Source organism: Tenrec ecaudatus, chromosome 2, assembly GCF_050624435.1.
Source record: "Tenrec ecaudatus isolate mTenEca1 chromosome 2, mTenEca1.hap1, whole genome shotgun sequence".
Classification (NCBI taxonomy): Eukaryota; Metazoa; Chordata; class Mammalia; order Afrosoricida; family Tenrecidae; genus Tenrec; species Tenrec ecaudatus.
Window position 1 is genome coordinate 40,980,752 of NC_134531.1, and position 13,141 is coordinate 40,993,892.

General features: G+C 45.6%; 1 protein-coding gene across 2 annotated transcripts in view; it reads right to left on the bottom strand.

The window, feature by feature from the left end:
* Window positions 1-13,141, bottom strand: part of OXCT1 (3-oxoacid CoA-transferase 1) — a 172,482-nt gene that overhangs the window by 125,790 nt on the left and 33,551 nt on the right. For both annotated transcript variants that reach the window (XM_075540976.1, XM_075540975.1), the window contains exons 5-7: window positions 11,938-12,087; window positions 8,696-8,802; window positions 6,719-6,779 (exon numbers count right to left, since the gene is read on the bottom strand). In XM_075540976.1, the coding sequence (XP_075397091.1) occupies window positions 6,719-6,779; window positions 8,696-8,802; window positions 11,938-12,087 (318 nt within the window). The remainder of the gene's footprint in view (window positions 1-6,718; window positions 6,780-8,695; window positions 8,803-11,937; window positions 12,088-13,141) is intronic.

The window sequence follows — 13,141 nt, forward strand, 5'->3', positions numbered from 1 at the left end:
TGCTCAGTGAGTGAGAATTTCTGAACTTCAATGACCCTTCCTTAACATACCCTCTGGGATAGAAAATCAGGGGCTTGCTTCAAAATAACCTGGGAAGGGGCGGGCGAAGGATATTGGGCTGTAGTTGGGGCAGGAAGGGCTATCAGGTGATCGATCATCAGCGGGATTAGGTTCAAGAGGGCTCATTATACTCTTCTGTTTTCTTTCATAAGAAAGCACTAAAAAGTATGATTAGTCCATGATCTTTAAGTCCATTTTGCACAAACCCTTTGAAGCCCTCTCATCTATGTGCAGCATTCTCCACCATAAATACACAAAAGACAAATTTGGATGTCACGCTCATGATCAAGCAGCCTCCCTCTCCCCTCACCACCACTCAGAAACAACGCGAGAAGGAGAGCGGACACATCCTCCGCTTTTCCCCCGGGGAGGAGGGCACGTGGAGGCATGGGCCACAGCACGGGCACCCAGCGCAGCTCCCGAATCCCGGCCCTCTCCCACACAGCTGGAGGTCTCAGGCTCGCGCGTGAAGGACAAAAAACGTCCCTATTCCAGACCGTACGGCCCAGAAATTGTTTTAAGTCAGGGATAGATAAATACAATGTTAATCCGCCGAGAAGAATTTGTTCCAAAGGACGACATTGACTCTGCAGCTCTGGGAGATGGACATGTCTGATCATAGCACACGGGAGCAGATGAAGGGGGAGGAGGAGAGAGTGGAGCACAGCCTGGCCCACCAGGCCGTGAGGAGGATGTTCCTGAGTAGAGCAGCCAGTCCACAGAGAGAACAACATGGCTGGCCCCACTATGAGACATGATGCCCCTCAGTGACCAAGGGCGCTACAGGGGACAGCACCGGAGACACAGTGTGCGAATTGCACCTGGCCTGATCCCACCACACCGAGGCAAAGCACTGGGGGAGTGCAGTGGAACAGCTAGGGAATGCAGTGGCAAGGTCCCCAGGGAATGCTGAAAGTGGACGTTGGGGCCAGGGCGTGGTGCCCCAACAGACTGGACTGGAAAACACTCCTAAAGGCCAACAAACGATCCTTGAACTAACTACAAGCTTTTCTTTCTTGATGTGTTTTGTTTTATTCTTTGTCAGTGGTTTGTTGTTGTTGTTTTGTTGTCTGGTTGTATACTGTTGCTTTGTTTTCCTCTGTTTTGTTTTCGTGCATGTTAGTGTCTCCACAGGTCTTTCTAAATGAGACAGGCTGGATAAACTATCTGGAGGAAAAACAACGGGACTGACAGTTCCGGGGGGACTTTGGATAGGGGGAGGTGGGGGGGGGTAAGGAAATGGTGTTAACAAACACAGGGATAAGGGAACAATATGGGACCCAAAATGGTGGTGAGGGGGGAGTGGCAGGCCTGGTAGGGAATGATCAAGGGTAAGGTTGCGTAGAGAAGAGGATAGCTGTAGCCCAGGTGGGGACGGAGCATGGTAGTAGGGCAGGAGGAAAGTCAAGGGAGATGGAAGAAAGAGCTAGGAGTCAAAGGACATTTATAGAGGTCTAGACAAAGACATGTACATGCAAATATATATATATATATATATATATATATATATATATGGATGGGGAAATAGATCTATGTGTCTATATTGATAGGTTTAGTATTAAGGTAGTGGAAGGACTTTGGGCCTCTACTCAAGCACTCCCTCAATGCATGAATACTTTCTTCTGGTGAACAAGTAAATGTGGTGAAGAAAGCTGATGGTGCCCGGCTATGAAAAGAGATGGTGTCTGGGGTCTTAAAGGCTTGAAGGTGAACAAGCGGCCATCTAGCTCAGAAGCAACAAAGCCCACATGGAAGAAGCATACCAGCCTGTGCGATCACGAGGTACCAAAGGGACCAGGTATAAGGCATCATCCAAAAAGTATATATATACCACAGTGAATGAAGGGGGGAGTGCAGAGTGGAGACCCAAAGCACATTTGTCGGCCACTGGAGATCCCCTCACAGAGGGATTTAGGGGAGGAGATGAGCCAGTCAGGGTGCGATGTAGTATCGATGAAGAACACAGCTTTCCCCCAGATCCTGGATGCTTCCTCCCCGAACTACCATAATCCGAATTCTACCTTGCAAGTCTGGAGAGAGTAGAGGTTGTACACTGGTGCAGATAGGAGCTGGAGGCACAGGGAATCCAGGGTGGATGATCCCTTCAGGACCGGACAACAGAGGAGGGGGTGAAGGGAGACGCCAGATAGGGCAAGATATGACAAAATAATATTCTATAAATTATCAGGGGCTCATGAGGGAGGGGTATGTGGGGAGGGAGGGGAAAAAACAGAGGACCTGATGCAAAGGGCTTAAGTGGAGAGCAAATGCTGTGAGAATGATTAGGGCAAAGAATGTACAGATGTGCTTTATACAATTGATGTATGTATATGTATGGATTGTGATAAGAGTTGCATGAGGTCCTAATAAAATGTTTTAAAAACTTTTTCCCAGTAACAAGCACAGGGAAAAAATACAATGTTAATACAAGATTCCTGCAAGGAACTCGGGCGGATAGACCTGAGGCAGCAAGTCCTGGTAGAAGCCATACCCTGATTGTTACATGAGGTGGACTCACAGGTACTCAATCCATCATTATGCTTCATACCCCATATATACTGCCTGTATGCAGAGCTGGGGAGCATCCAATGCTCACACCTGAGCAACCCGAAGAACAGTCAGTGCCAGTGAACTGTCCATGTGAAGACTGTTGAAATGGCCAAGGCTGTGCTACCGACACATTTACCATAAGGAAGAAAAAAGAAAGATAAGATGGAACAGTTTCCTCTGTTCAAATATATAGTGAGAACGATGATGATCTACCTATTCGATCATTATGTCTACATCATGATGATAAATACAGGAATCTTAATCAAAAGTTGGAACTAGCTAACTTTTTTGAAAGGGCCGTGTGGAAGCCCATGCTGCTTTCTATCACCTTCCACAGCAAGAGCCTGAGGACAGTGAGCAAACCAAGCCCCCTGGGTTATTCTGGTCACAGGCAGCCTCCGCTGCCTGCAGTGGCTGAGTCAGATGACCTTTTGTGATGGCATTGTGCATGCATCAAGTCTCCTGAAGGAAGCATTCCTGGCCCCCACCGGCCCTGAGGTTTCTATTCAAAGCTCCTGAAATGGCCCAGGTCCCAGAGACACTCAGGCCTGCCAGAGAGCATACAGGAGATGGGCAGAGGGGCTTGTGGGGGGTTTGGAGAGAACAAAGGTCCCTGGGAAGCAGCCAAATAGGTTCCCTGCTGCTCCTTTCACACCCCTGGAGTGCAGCCCTCCCAACCTGAGTCCCAGGACCCCCAACACAGAGGTTGCTCAATTCATACCAGTAGCAAAAGTACAGTTATGAAGTAGCAACGAAATAATTTTATGGTTGGGAGGCGGGGTGGGTGGGTGTCACACACGAGGACCTGTATCGGGAAGGTTGAGAACCACTGTAGGGTGTGTAATGCAACACCCAAGAGTCACTCCCTGGCTGGTTTTGCACTTAAACTTGTGAAGTTTATCAGGGAAGACTTCACCCACTCAAAGGGAGCGAGGTCCAGAAATAACTCTGTCTGGGCTAAAAAGAGAACTATCGTGCCGGCATGTAGGCCAATAGGCACACCCACTTGTACTGTCTCCCCAAGAAACCAGCCTGGTCCTTACGGAGGAGAAGGACAAAGCCAGCATAGCCATGTCACGGCTGGGAAGTGACATGTACAAATGGCTGCAGGGCTGAAGAAGTGCCAGCATAATACCCACGTGGGTTTTACGAAAGGGGAAGTGGACATAGTCTTACTGCCTCTTCAGCTTTACATAACACATACATCTCATTAGAACACAATAGGAAAGGACCGCTTTTTAAAAATAAACAAAGGACACTTTCACAAAAAGGAGTAATTTGCCCCTTTCAGACACTAAGGATGTCAAGGAAAAATTTGATGATACTTTTTAGTTCAAGATAATCATCCTGCTTTACTTCTAGACAAAATCATTTACTACAGTTTAAGTACCACATGATTAAAGGAAGAGGTTATGGGTTTAACAATAACAAGGTAGCTTGGGTATCTATCATTGGTTCTAAGTGCAAAAACATTAACATGTGCAAAGGAATCTCCATTACTGTTATAGGTGTTTCTAGTTCTACCCTCCTTCAGGGAAGAAGGACAGCGCTTTCTGCTTCTGTAAACAGTGACAGTGTCAGAAATTCAGAGGTAGTTCTACCCTGTCCTACAGGGTCGCTATGAGTCAGCATCAAATCCACGGCAGTGAGTTTGGTTTTAGGTTGGCCCTCCTTCAGAGGGACTCTGATGGCATGGTAGGTTAAGCACTGAGCTGCTAACAGTAAGGTCAACAGTTCAAAACCAGCAGCCTCTGCAAAGATGTAAAGCCTGAGAGACCTACTGAGGCATTACTACTAATCCTGTAGTGACTACGAGTCACTACAATCTGGCACCGACTGGACAGCAGTCGGCTTGGTTGGTTAAGTGCCTTGAAACAGGTTACAGAGGGTAAAGGGGATAAGAGCTGAAAAGGTGTGACCTTGAGAGGTGGGAAGAGGCTGGCAGGTAGTCTCTAACTTAGAGACAGTCTCTAAGTTAGAGTCTGCTGCTGATAAGTCTTCTGTTTCTTCAGCTCTAAGAGAAAGAAGATAAACTGAAAGTCCTGAAAAGCAGGCAGGAATCACTGTTACAGTCTCGGTGCTTCCGGATGCTGGAACACCACAACAGACATGGACATCCGTTAGCCATGTTCAGAGAAACTTGTGAAAAGCTGTAGGAGTCAAAGAGATGACATAACAACAGCCTCTGAACGAATCGATAATGAAACACTGAATGAATCGATAAGGGCATGGTTTTCCCAAATGCATCTCCAAAGCAGCTGCTACAGAAGGAGACAGACCATAGCTGGAACAGCTGGCAAAGAAGACCAAGAATAAAGGAACGTGTTGAACAAAAGAACCCCTCACCTGCTTGATTCTAATGCTTAGCAGCAAAAGGGGCTACCTGAGGAATTCAATTTCTTCCAACAACTTCCATTTATGAAATATGGGGACATTTCACTATGAGTATTCTTTAAAAGGACTTTATCTCCCCTCCTGCCAAGAGAGAATCTTTCTTTTCTATGATCTATAGAGTCTCAAGACACTAGTGGATGATTGCCCGCTCTTGTAAGAAATGAAATTGGCTGAGAGCATCCAATAGTAATAGGAATAGGATCCTGTTTTTTAAAAAATTCACCCTGGATAGTGCTCTTTGGTACTCAAAGCAAAAATACTGGTTTCTTGCAGTTTTATAAAATTATATGACATCAAGTGAGTATTAAGCATCAGGCCTCTATGCTGTAGGCCCACCTTCTGCAATGTCGTACATAAGTGTGAACGGTGAATCATTAAGATAACTCAATACACATACTTTTAAATAAATTAGAGAGAGCAAATCATTGTCCATTTTCAATGCACACAATCTACCACCATGGCCTCGAAAGAAGCAATACACTTCCTGATAGAAGAGCAGAACTCTTTAAACTTTAGATGCTGCACAAATACTGATGCATAGCCCTGACTTCATGAACACCATTTTTGGCCAGGGGTATGGTGGGATGAGGTACCCGGGTAGTGTAATGGTTACATATTGGGCTATGATCCAAAAGGTACGCAGTTTGAAACCACCAGCTCCCAGCTCCGTGGGAGAAAGACAGGACTGTCTACTCTGTAAAGAGTTACAGTCTGGGAAACACAGAGGGGCAGTTCTGCCCTGTCCTGCAGAACTGCTCTGCGTGGGTACTGACTCGATGGCAGTGAGAATGGTCAGCTCAGCAGACGCTCCCGGCAACATGACTATTCCATCTGCAGATCCGAGGTGGACACTAACCCAGCCCTCCTCCCCGGGAATGTGACTTCAAAGCCCCATGAGCATTTGGTTCCAAGATGATCCTCAAAGGCTCAAGTTGAGAACTCTACTTTGACGCTGCCTTTCGGGTTCAAATACGTAGTCGAACTAAGAGCCTTGTGGTGTGAGCATCTATTTTTGTCCCAAGCTTTTAAGCCTGGGAAGACTCTCAAACTCTCCAAGCCTTCTCCAAGCCCTGAGACGCCCCAAGGAGCGTCAGCTAGTGTCTTTATTCAATTTCTCTTATTTGCACGACTCTCCTACTTCTTCCCCAAAGTATTCACAATAGCTGCCACAGTGAAATATTAAACTTCTGATACAACTGATGATCTTCTTAGGATTCTGTGTCTGAAACTTCCTCTTACCCAATAAGTGTGCTTTCCTTATACCCTACAAGCTGGTACCATGACCTGTTTCTCAAAGACTATCTTCTACTGAGATTCACTTACTCACGGCCATCGAGTCAAAGCTGCCTCAGAGCTGCCCTGACGGACAGGTGAGAACTACCCTGTGGGTTTCTGAGCCCATCATTGTTCCCGGGAACAGAATGCCCAGTCTTTCCCCTCAGGGCAGCTGGTGGTCCTGAACTGCTGACCTTAGGGACTGCAGTCCAATGTACAGCCACTACACCACCAGGTCTTGGTATCCGCAAAGCTGAGAGCGCCCAAATGGTCCACTAACCTACGTGTTAACAGGCTCTCTTCCACTCCAAAGCGACAACAACACAACAGAAGAAGTCGTCATTGCTCACCCCACCACACCAAGGGGCTGCTCGCTCCCTGTCACTGACACACAGTCTCAAGTCAAAAACAAAAATGAAAGACAGCCTCGCTCTCTTACCTCTACCACCGTGGTTTCCGCAGCCTTGCACATGGGCAAATTGAAATTCCTTGCGCTTTTCCTACATTAGGGTGGGAGAAACAAGGAAGGGGGGGGGGGGAGGAAAAAAGGCGCAAAATTAGAAGCAGCTCTTTCTGCATGAACATTTTATAGATTAAAAGTACTTCCATGAACTAAGAATCCCATCACTGTTGTTTTTTAGAGAGTGTATCACATGATGTATATTTTCCATTAAGAAGTTGTATAGCTGGACATAACTTAAAACACACACACACTGGCAGCTTCTGAAAATGTATATTCTGCTTTAAAGAGAAGATGCACTGTTTTACAAGTTTGATGCTTGTAAACCCCACCACCACCACCAAAACAAATAGTAATGATCATGATAAATGTACTCCGTTTCAAGCTAAATTCCCCAAGTCCCTTGGCGAGGATGCCAGTTTGCTCCTAGAGTTAAATATGTCACAAAACAGCTTGCTCTATTCAAGTATTGAGGTTCAAGGAAAGCAGCAGGCTCTTCACAGGACCAAGTACAATAATTATATTCTCTGTTAGAGAGGCACATTGTTGAAATTCAATGAAGCCATCCGTGGCAATGTGTGAGTTATCTATAAAGATCGTTATGGAGAACCGTTTTCCATTTCCAGCTACCAGAGAATAGCATGCCCACATCAGATCTGATGTGTAAACTATTCATGACGGGGCCCCATTTGGTAGCAGTTTTATATTCCTCAGTTCCCAAATGAATGCACTGCCCCGAATCAAAATTTAAGATATGTTTGTGTTTTTAGAAGTATGAGCTGATAGGAAAGTGTCCATGGTCGAAGGACATAAGTGACAGGGACGGGTTAGCTGCTTTTTACCTCTACTGCCCTTCCTTCCACTCAGACCCACAAGTTAGTCTCAGGACAGGGTGTCCTGGAGGCTGCAGCACCGTCCCACTCTCCTACGCTTCAGCTTCCACCAGAGCCCCGGGCATCAAAAACTCCAAGGACCAGCAGCCGGGGGTAAGGAGTCCATGCAGGCTTCTCCAAGTTTAGCAACAGCCCTAGCCAAGGATCCCACTAACCAGTGCTCTCACTAAACACGAGGGTGGTCTTACAAGTCGTTTCTTAAGAACTTAAGTCACTGAATCACTGGCATAGAAGCTCTCGTTTCCCACTGACACTGGTTCCCTGGCGAGTGCTCCTTACGCTCACACGAAGCCCCTGGGCTGTCTTCAGAAACAGGAGCCGGGCCATGCAAGTTGGGGTTAATCATGGGGAAAGTTCAAGTCATTTGTTTCCATTTGCTACTATACAAATTCCATTAAAAAGCAATTAAGCAATATAAATAGTACACCACAATGCTAAGTAAGATACACACGATGCACACTTTCTTCTAATTTGTCCACACGACTAGGCTGCCGTTTTAAAACTGACTTAGTTAAAGAAAGCATATTTTATAGTAACTGTACAACTCTGCTGGACGATTCAACTATAGAATGATTTGATATATGTATTAATCCCAATTAATAAAAAACAATAACAATTGTGAAAAAAGAAAGCAAGCATAGAAACGCTAGCTCTTCAGAAACAAAAACTACACGTGAGTGTTCTAATTTGACCTCATCATCATTGTATTTCATAAAATATTTTTTTAAGTTTCTAATTTAAAGGTCAAATGACATATAATAAAGAAAATTGCTTCTACAGTCTGACAGGTGAAGTCTTTAAGACCAGATATTTCGGAAAACTCAAAGGTGGCATTATTTTTAAAAGCAAACTATATTATCTATAAAACCCAGATACTAGATACTAGTAAATTGTGGATGATCAAATATGAAACTAAAAGTGGTGTCTATTAGTACACAGCAAGCAGAGCAACATGGGCACCAACCAATCAGAACCAGGGAGGGAGCACTAGGGCGCTCCTAATGGAGGAAACACAGAGATGCTGTGGAAGCGGCACTCCTGCTTTTTTCCACCATCACATTACCTGAAAATCACGTTTCCGGCTCGGTCGGCCTTCCAGGCTTTCACCAGAGCAAAATCCCCGGTAATTGCTTCCTCCAAAATAAAGTGCTGGCCGTTGAATGTCCTCACCTGCGGGAGACGGAAAGCGCAGCGTCAGGCGCCTGAGAAGCCTCCTTGCTCCCATGGAGGCAGGTCCCTGGGCAGAAGCCCGGCGGGGAGGGTGACCGGAGGGAGACGCTTAAGGCCAAGATCAGAAGCATGAGAGAGGGGGTCGAGCAACGAGGACTGGGTCAAAGCGGATGAGGGGGCAAGCTGGGAGAACAGGGTGCTGGGCCACAAGGGGGAACTGCATGTTCCAATGGCCGCGGGGAGACCGTGTGATAAGACCCCTCGTATTACTTGTGCATCCCAGGGGTCTTCACGCCATTGTCCGATACACTCTTTGAAGGCCCGTCATATACCCACATCACTGTCTACATGGCTATGTGCTGACCTGAAAAACAGCCCCTCTTTCCCACTATTCCATACAAAACACCTCGCAGGAAAAGGACATGGTCTTATTTTTGTATATAAACTATTTTGTTTTTTAAAAAGCTCCATTTGTCTTCGCTAATAAATCTACAAATCTGTTGAGATTTTCATTGGCATGCCTAGAATTCTTATACTAATTTGGAGAGGAATGACATGCCATGAGCTTCCCATCCAGACAGGGAACATTGAAATAAAGATAAGCTAAAACAAACTAACAAAGACCAGGGGCTGGCAAGTTGATTCCCGAGACATGCCGGCATCCTCTCATAGGCCTGCGTCTTCTCGGTGCTTGTCCAGAGCCGTCACCTCTCAGCAATGAACACAGGCCTTTGTTGTGCATTCAAAGCACCTGGCCTCTCAGTTAGAGGCTGAGTCTTGGATGGACTGCACCTGCCAGGACTCCATGTACTGAACACTTCTTTTGCCTCATTCGATGGTTCTAGATCCTCTCCATAAAAGCTGAGTGTTTTTTTAGAATGACCCACTGGTACGTTCTGGTCTCTGTTGCTGTGCTGAACGGTGCGTTTTCTGTTCTGATATCGCTGGTCTAATGGGATGCGATTGATTTTTATATGCTCATTGTCTTTTAATTCTACCGTCAATTTTTGTGGGGAGGAACGCAAGGCAAAATGATACCTTGGTATAAGGTTTCTTTCTTTTTATCCCTTTTAGGGACAACTATCTCTGGGGGTTAAAACAAAGACGGGAAGAAGTAATAACTCTGGTCTATCACGACACAGGATCAGGTTGCTGAAGGGAGAACGCCATTCTCAGACCTACCACACCCCCTAGTGGGTAGACGGTGAATTACAGTAGGCTTCCTCTCTCCCAAGCTTTTTAAAAGGCATATGAGGGCTGGAGGTACAGGGAATCCAGGGTGGATGATATCTTCAGGACCAAGGGTGTGAGGGGCGATGCTGGGAGACTGGAGGGTGAGTGGGTTGGAAAGGGGGAACTGATTACAAGGATCCACATGTGACCTCTTCCCTGGGAGAGGGACGGCAGAGAAGGGGGGAAGGGAGACTCCGGATAGGGCAAGATATGACAAAATAACGATGTATAAATTACCAAGGGCACATGAGGGAGGGGGGACTGGGGAGGGAGGGGAAAAAAAAGAGGACCTGATGCAAGGGGCTTAAGTGGAGAGCAAATGCCTTGAGAATGATTGGGGCAGGGAATGTATGGATGTGCTTTATACAATTGATGTATGTATATGTATGGATGGTGATAAGAGTTGTATGAGTCCCTAATAAAATGTAAAAAAAGAAAAGAGGAGAAAAAAATGATTAGGGCAAAGACTGTACAGATGTGCTTTATACAATTGATGTATGTATATGTATGAACTGTGATAAGAATTGTATGAGCCCCTAATAAATTGTTAAAATTAAAAAAAAAGGTATGCTCCTACTCTGCTACAAAACAGGAACGAACTTAGGGAATCTTTGATGAATGAGGATCTTATTAATATAACTCAGATAAATTGTATGAAACATGTATAAGCTGCCTATCCACACATCTTATCTTTAGCATCTTAAGTACTTCAAGGTCATTAGGTACAGATAGATCTAGAAAGCTAAATCTATGCTGTCCCCGGGCAAGGTCAAAAAACTGAAGTCTGGGCTGCCTTGTTTTGCTTTTCCCCTATTCTAGTTACATGATTTCCTGTTAAGCCTACACAGGGTCTCCAATCTGGTTTTAACTAGTTCAGTCATGGCTGCCACAGAAAACTGGAACAGACCTGAATTTGTAAAATATGGGTGAGCCAGAACTATAACCACAATGGGAAAAAGTATATCTATATGGCTCAGAGCCCTAAAATGGGAGACCCAGAAGACGAAGGAGCCCAGGAGAAGTCTGACATGGGAGATTAGCTTATTGCCCAAACTGTGGAGACACACACTGGTTAGTCAGCTGTCCCGGCTCGCAGACCTGGCCACTGATAGCTTCCACTCTGCCAGCCAAGGTATTTGGTTACTAGGCAATGTACATTGCCCTTAGTTTCTAAAGGGGAGACTTTATTTCTTATAACAACTTTTTATTGTACATTAAGTGGTGGTCTGCATTTCAGATCATAAACTTCACACTCAACAGTTTAAACTACTCATTAACCAACCCTTCACCCTCCCCCTTTCCCCACCCAGGTGAACACCTGCCAGCAGTCTGGCCAAGTGACCTCCTCCAACACGCGAGGGTAGATGCCTATCATGAAGACACCTGGTGTACCCAGTAGGTGGCGTAAAAGCAGGCTGAGTGTGAAGCTGAAGTATGCCTCAGGATGAAGGAGCGTGGTGAAGTGTGAACTCTGTCCGTATTTTTTCATGTAAGGGTTGCTGTCCTCTGCTTTTGGAAATTGTAGACAAACTTACAACTTCCTTTCTTTCTCCTCTACCACTGGCACCCGGAAGAAGCTTGTCCATTAAGAGTTTCATCCTATGTAGCTATTTTGTTTCCCAGATGAGTTTAATACACCCGAATTTGTTTAAAATCTACCATAAAATCTGCTATAAAATAACCAAGCTGAACATGCACATCGTCTATGGGTTAGTTCCCTTTCTTGTTGATTTTTCTGGATTTTAGTTTCTAGTGAGGTCAATTTCTAGCATGTGATGTGTATTTTTCATAAAATTTCACCTAGCATTGTGTAAAGGTGAGTTTCTATTTTTTCACCCAATGAGTCCACCCAGAAACCTAAAAGAAACCTCCCCATGCTACCTGGATGAAAGTGGATCTTACCTCTCTTGGCTTGCTGGCAATGGCGACACTGCCATCTTTGTTGTATTTGATTGGGGACCCTCCTTGTTGTATCAGGGTGCCGTACCCTGTGCTGGTGTAAAACGCAGGAACTCCAGCCCCACCCGCACGAATCCTCTCTGCAAGCGTGCCCTACAAGCGGGAAAGGGAAAGAGCAACATAAAAACTCAATTATGTGTTCACACTCAAAGAATCAGAGGTGGGAGGGAAATGGGAAAATCACAGGCCAGAGGGTATCTGGCCATCATTCGGGTGAAGGAGAAGACAAATCACAAGTGGGAGACTGCAGAGAATGATGGGAACAAAGTTAAGACAATGGAAGCTGCTCTATTAACCTTTACCTAAATTCACAACAGAGAGTGTGTGTGTGTGTGTGTGTGTGTGTGTGTGTGTGTGTGTGTGTGTGGCTAATCATGCATACTTCTGTATGGAGGACACAAAAACCATTCCAGATACGGCCTCTACTATCTAAACCAAAAACATCCCACCAGTTGCTGTTCAATAAATCCTGGCTCATGTGGCCCCCTTGTGTTTCAGAGTGGAATAGAATTCTAGAAGGTTTTCATTGGTTTCGGCCTTTCAGAACCATATCACATCTTTCTTCCAAGACACCTCTGCTTAGATTCAAACCACCAACCTTTCAGTTAGTGGCTGATTGCTTGATCGCTTGTGCCACCCAGGAACACGCTCCTCTCTGCTGTTAGGTGCCTTCAAGTCAGGTCTGACTCTGCGAGATCCAATGCACCATACAGCGAAACACTGCCTGGTGCTGCACCATCTTCATTGTCCCTCTATGCCTGAGCCCAACATAACAGGCACGGTGTCCATCAGCACATTTCTTTGGAGGTCTTCTTGATCGGTGACCCTCTTTCACTGAGACTGGTTCCTCCTGATGGCATCTCCAAAGGACATGAGATGAAGTCTCCCATCCTCATTTCTTAGGGGCATTCTGAGTATACTTCTTTCAACACAGATGTGTTCATATTCTACCTCCGGAAATAGTTGAACCTCAACTAATTATTGCTGGTATTGTGCACCTGTGTATCTCTTCCATTTGTTTAGAGGCTTTCTGTATTGTTCGATAAGGAATCCTGGTGGTGTAGTGGTGACTGATGGGCTGCTAACTGCAAGGTTCGCAGTTTGAAGCCACCAGTTGCTCTGTGGGAAGAGATGAGGCTTTCTACTC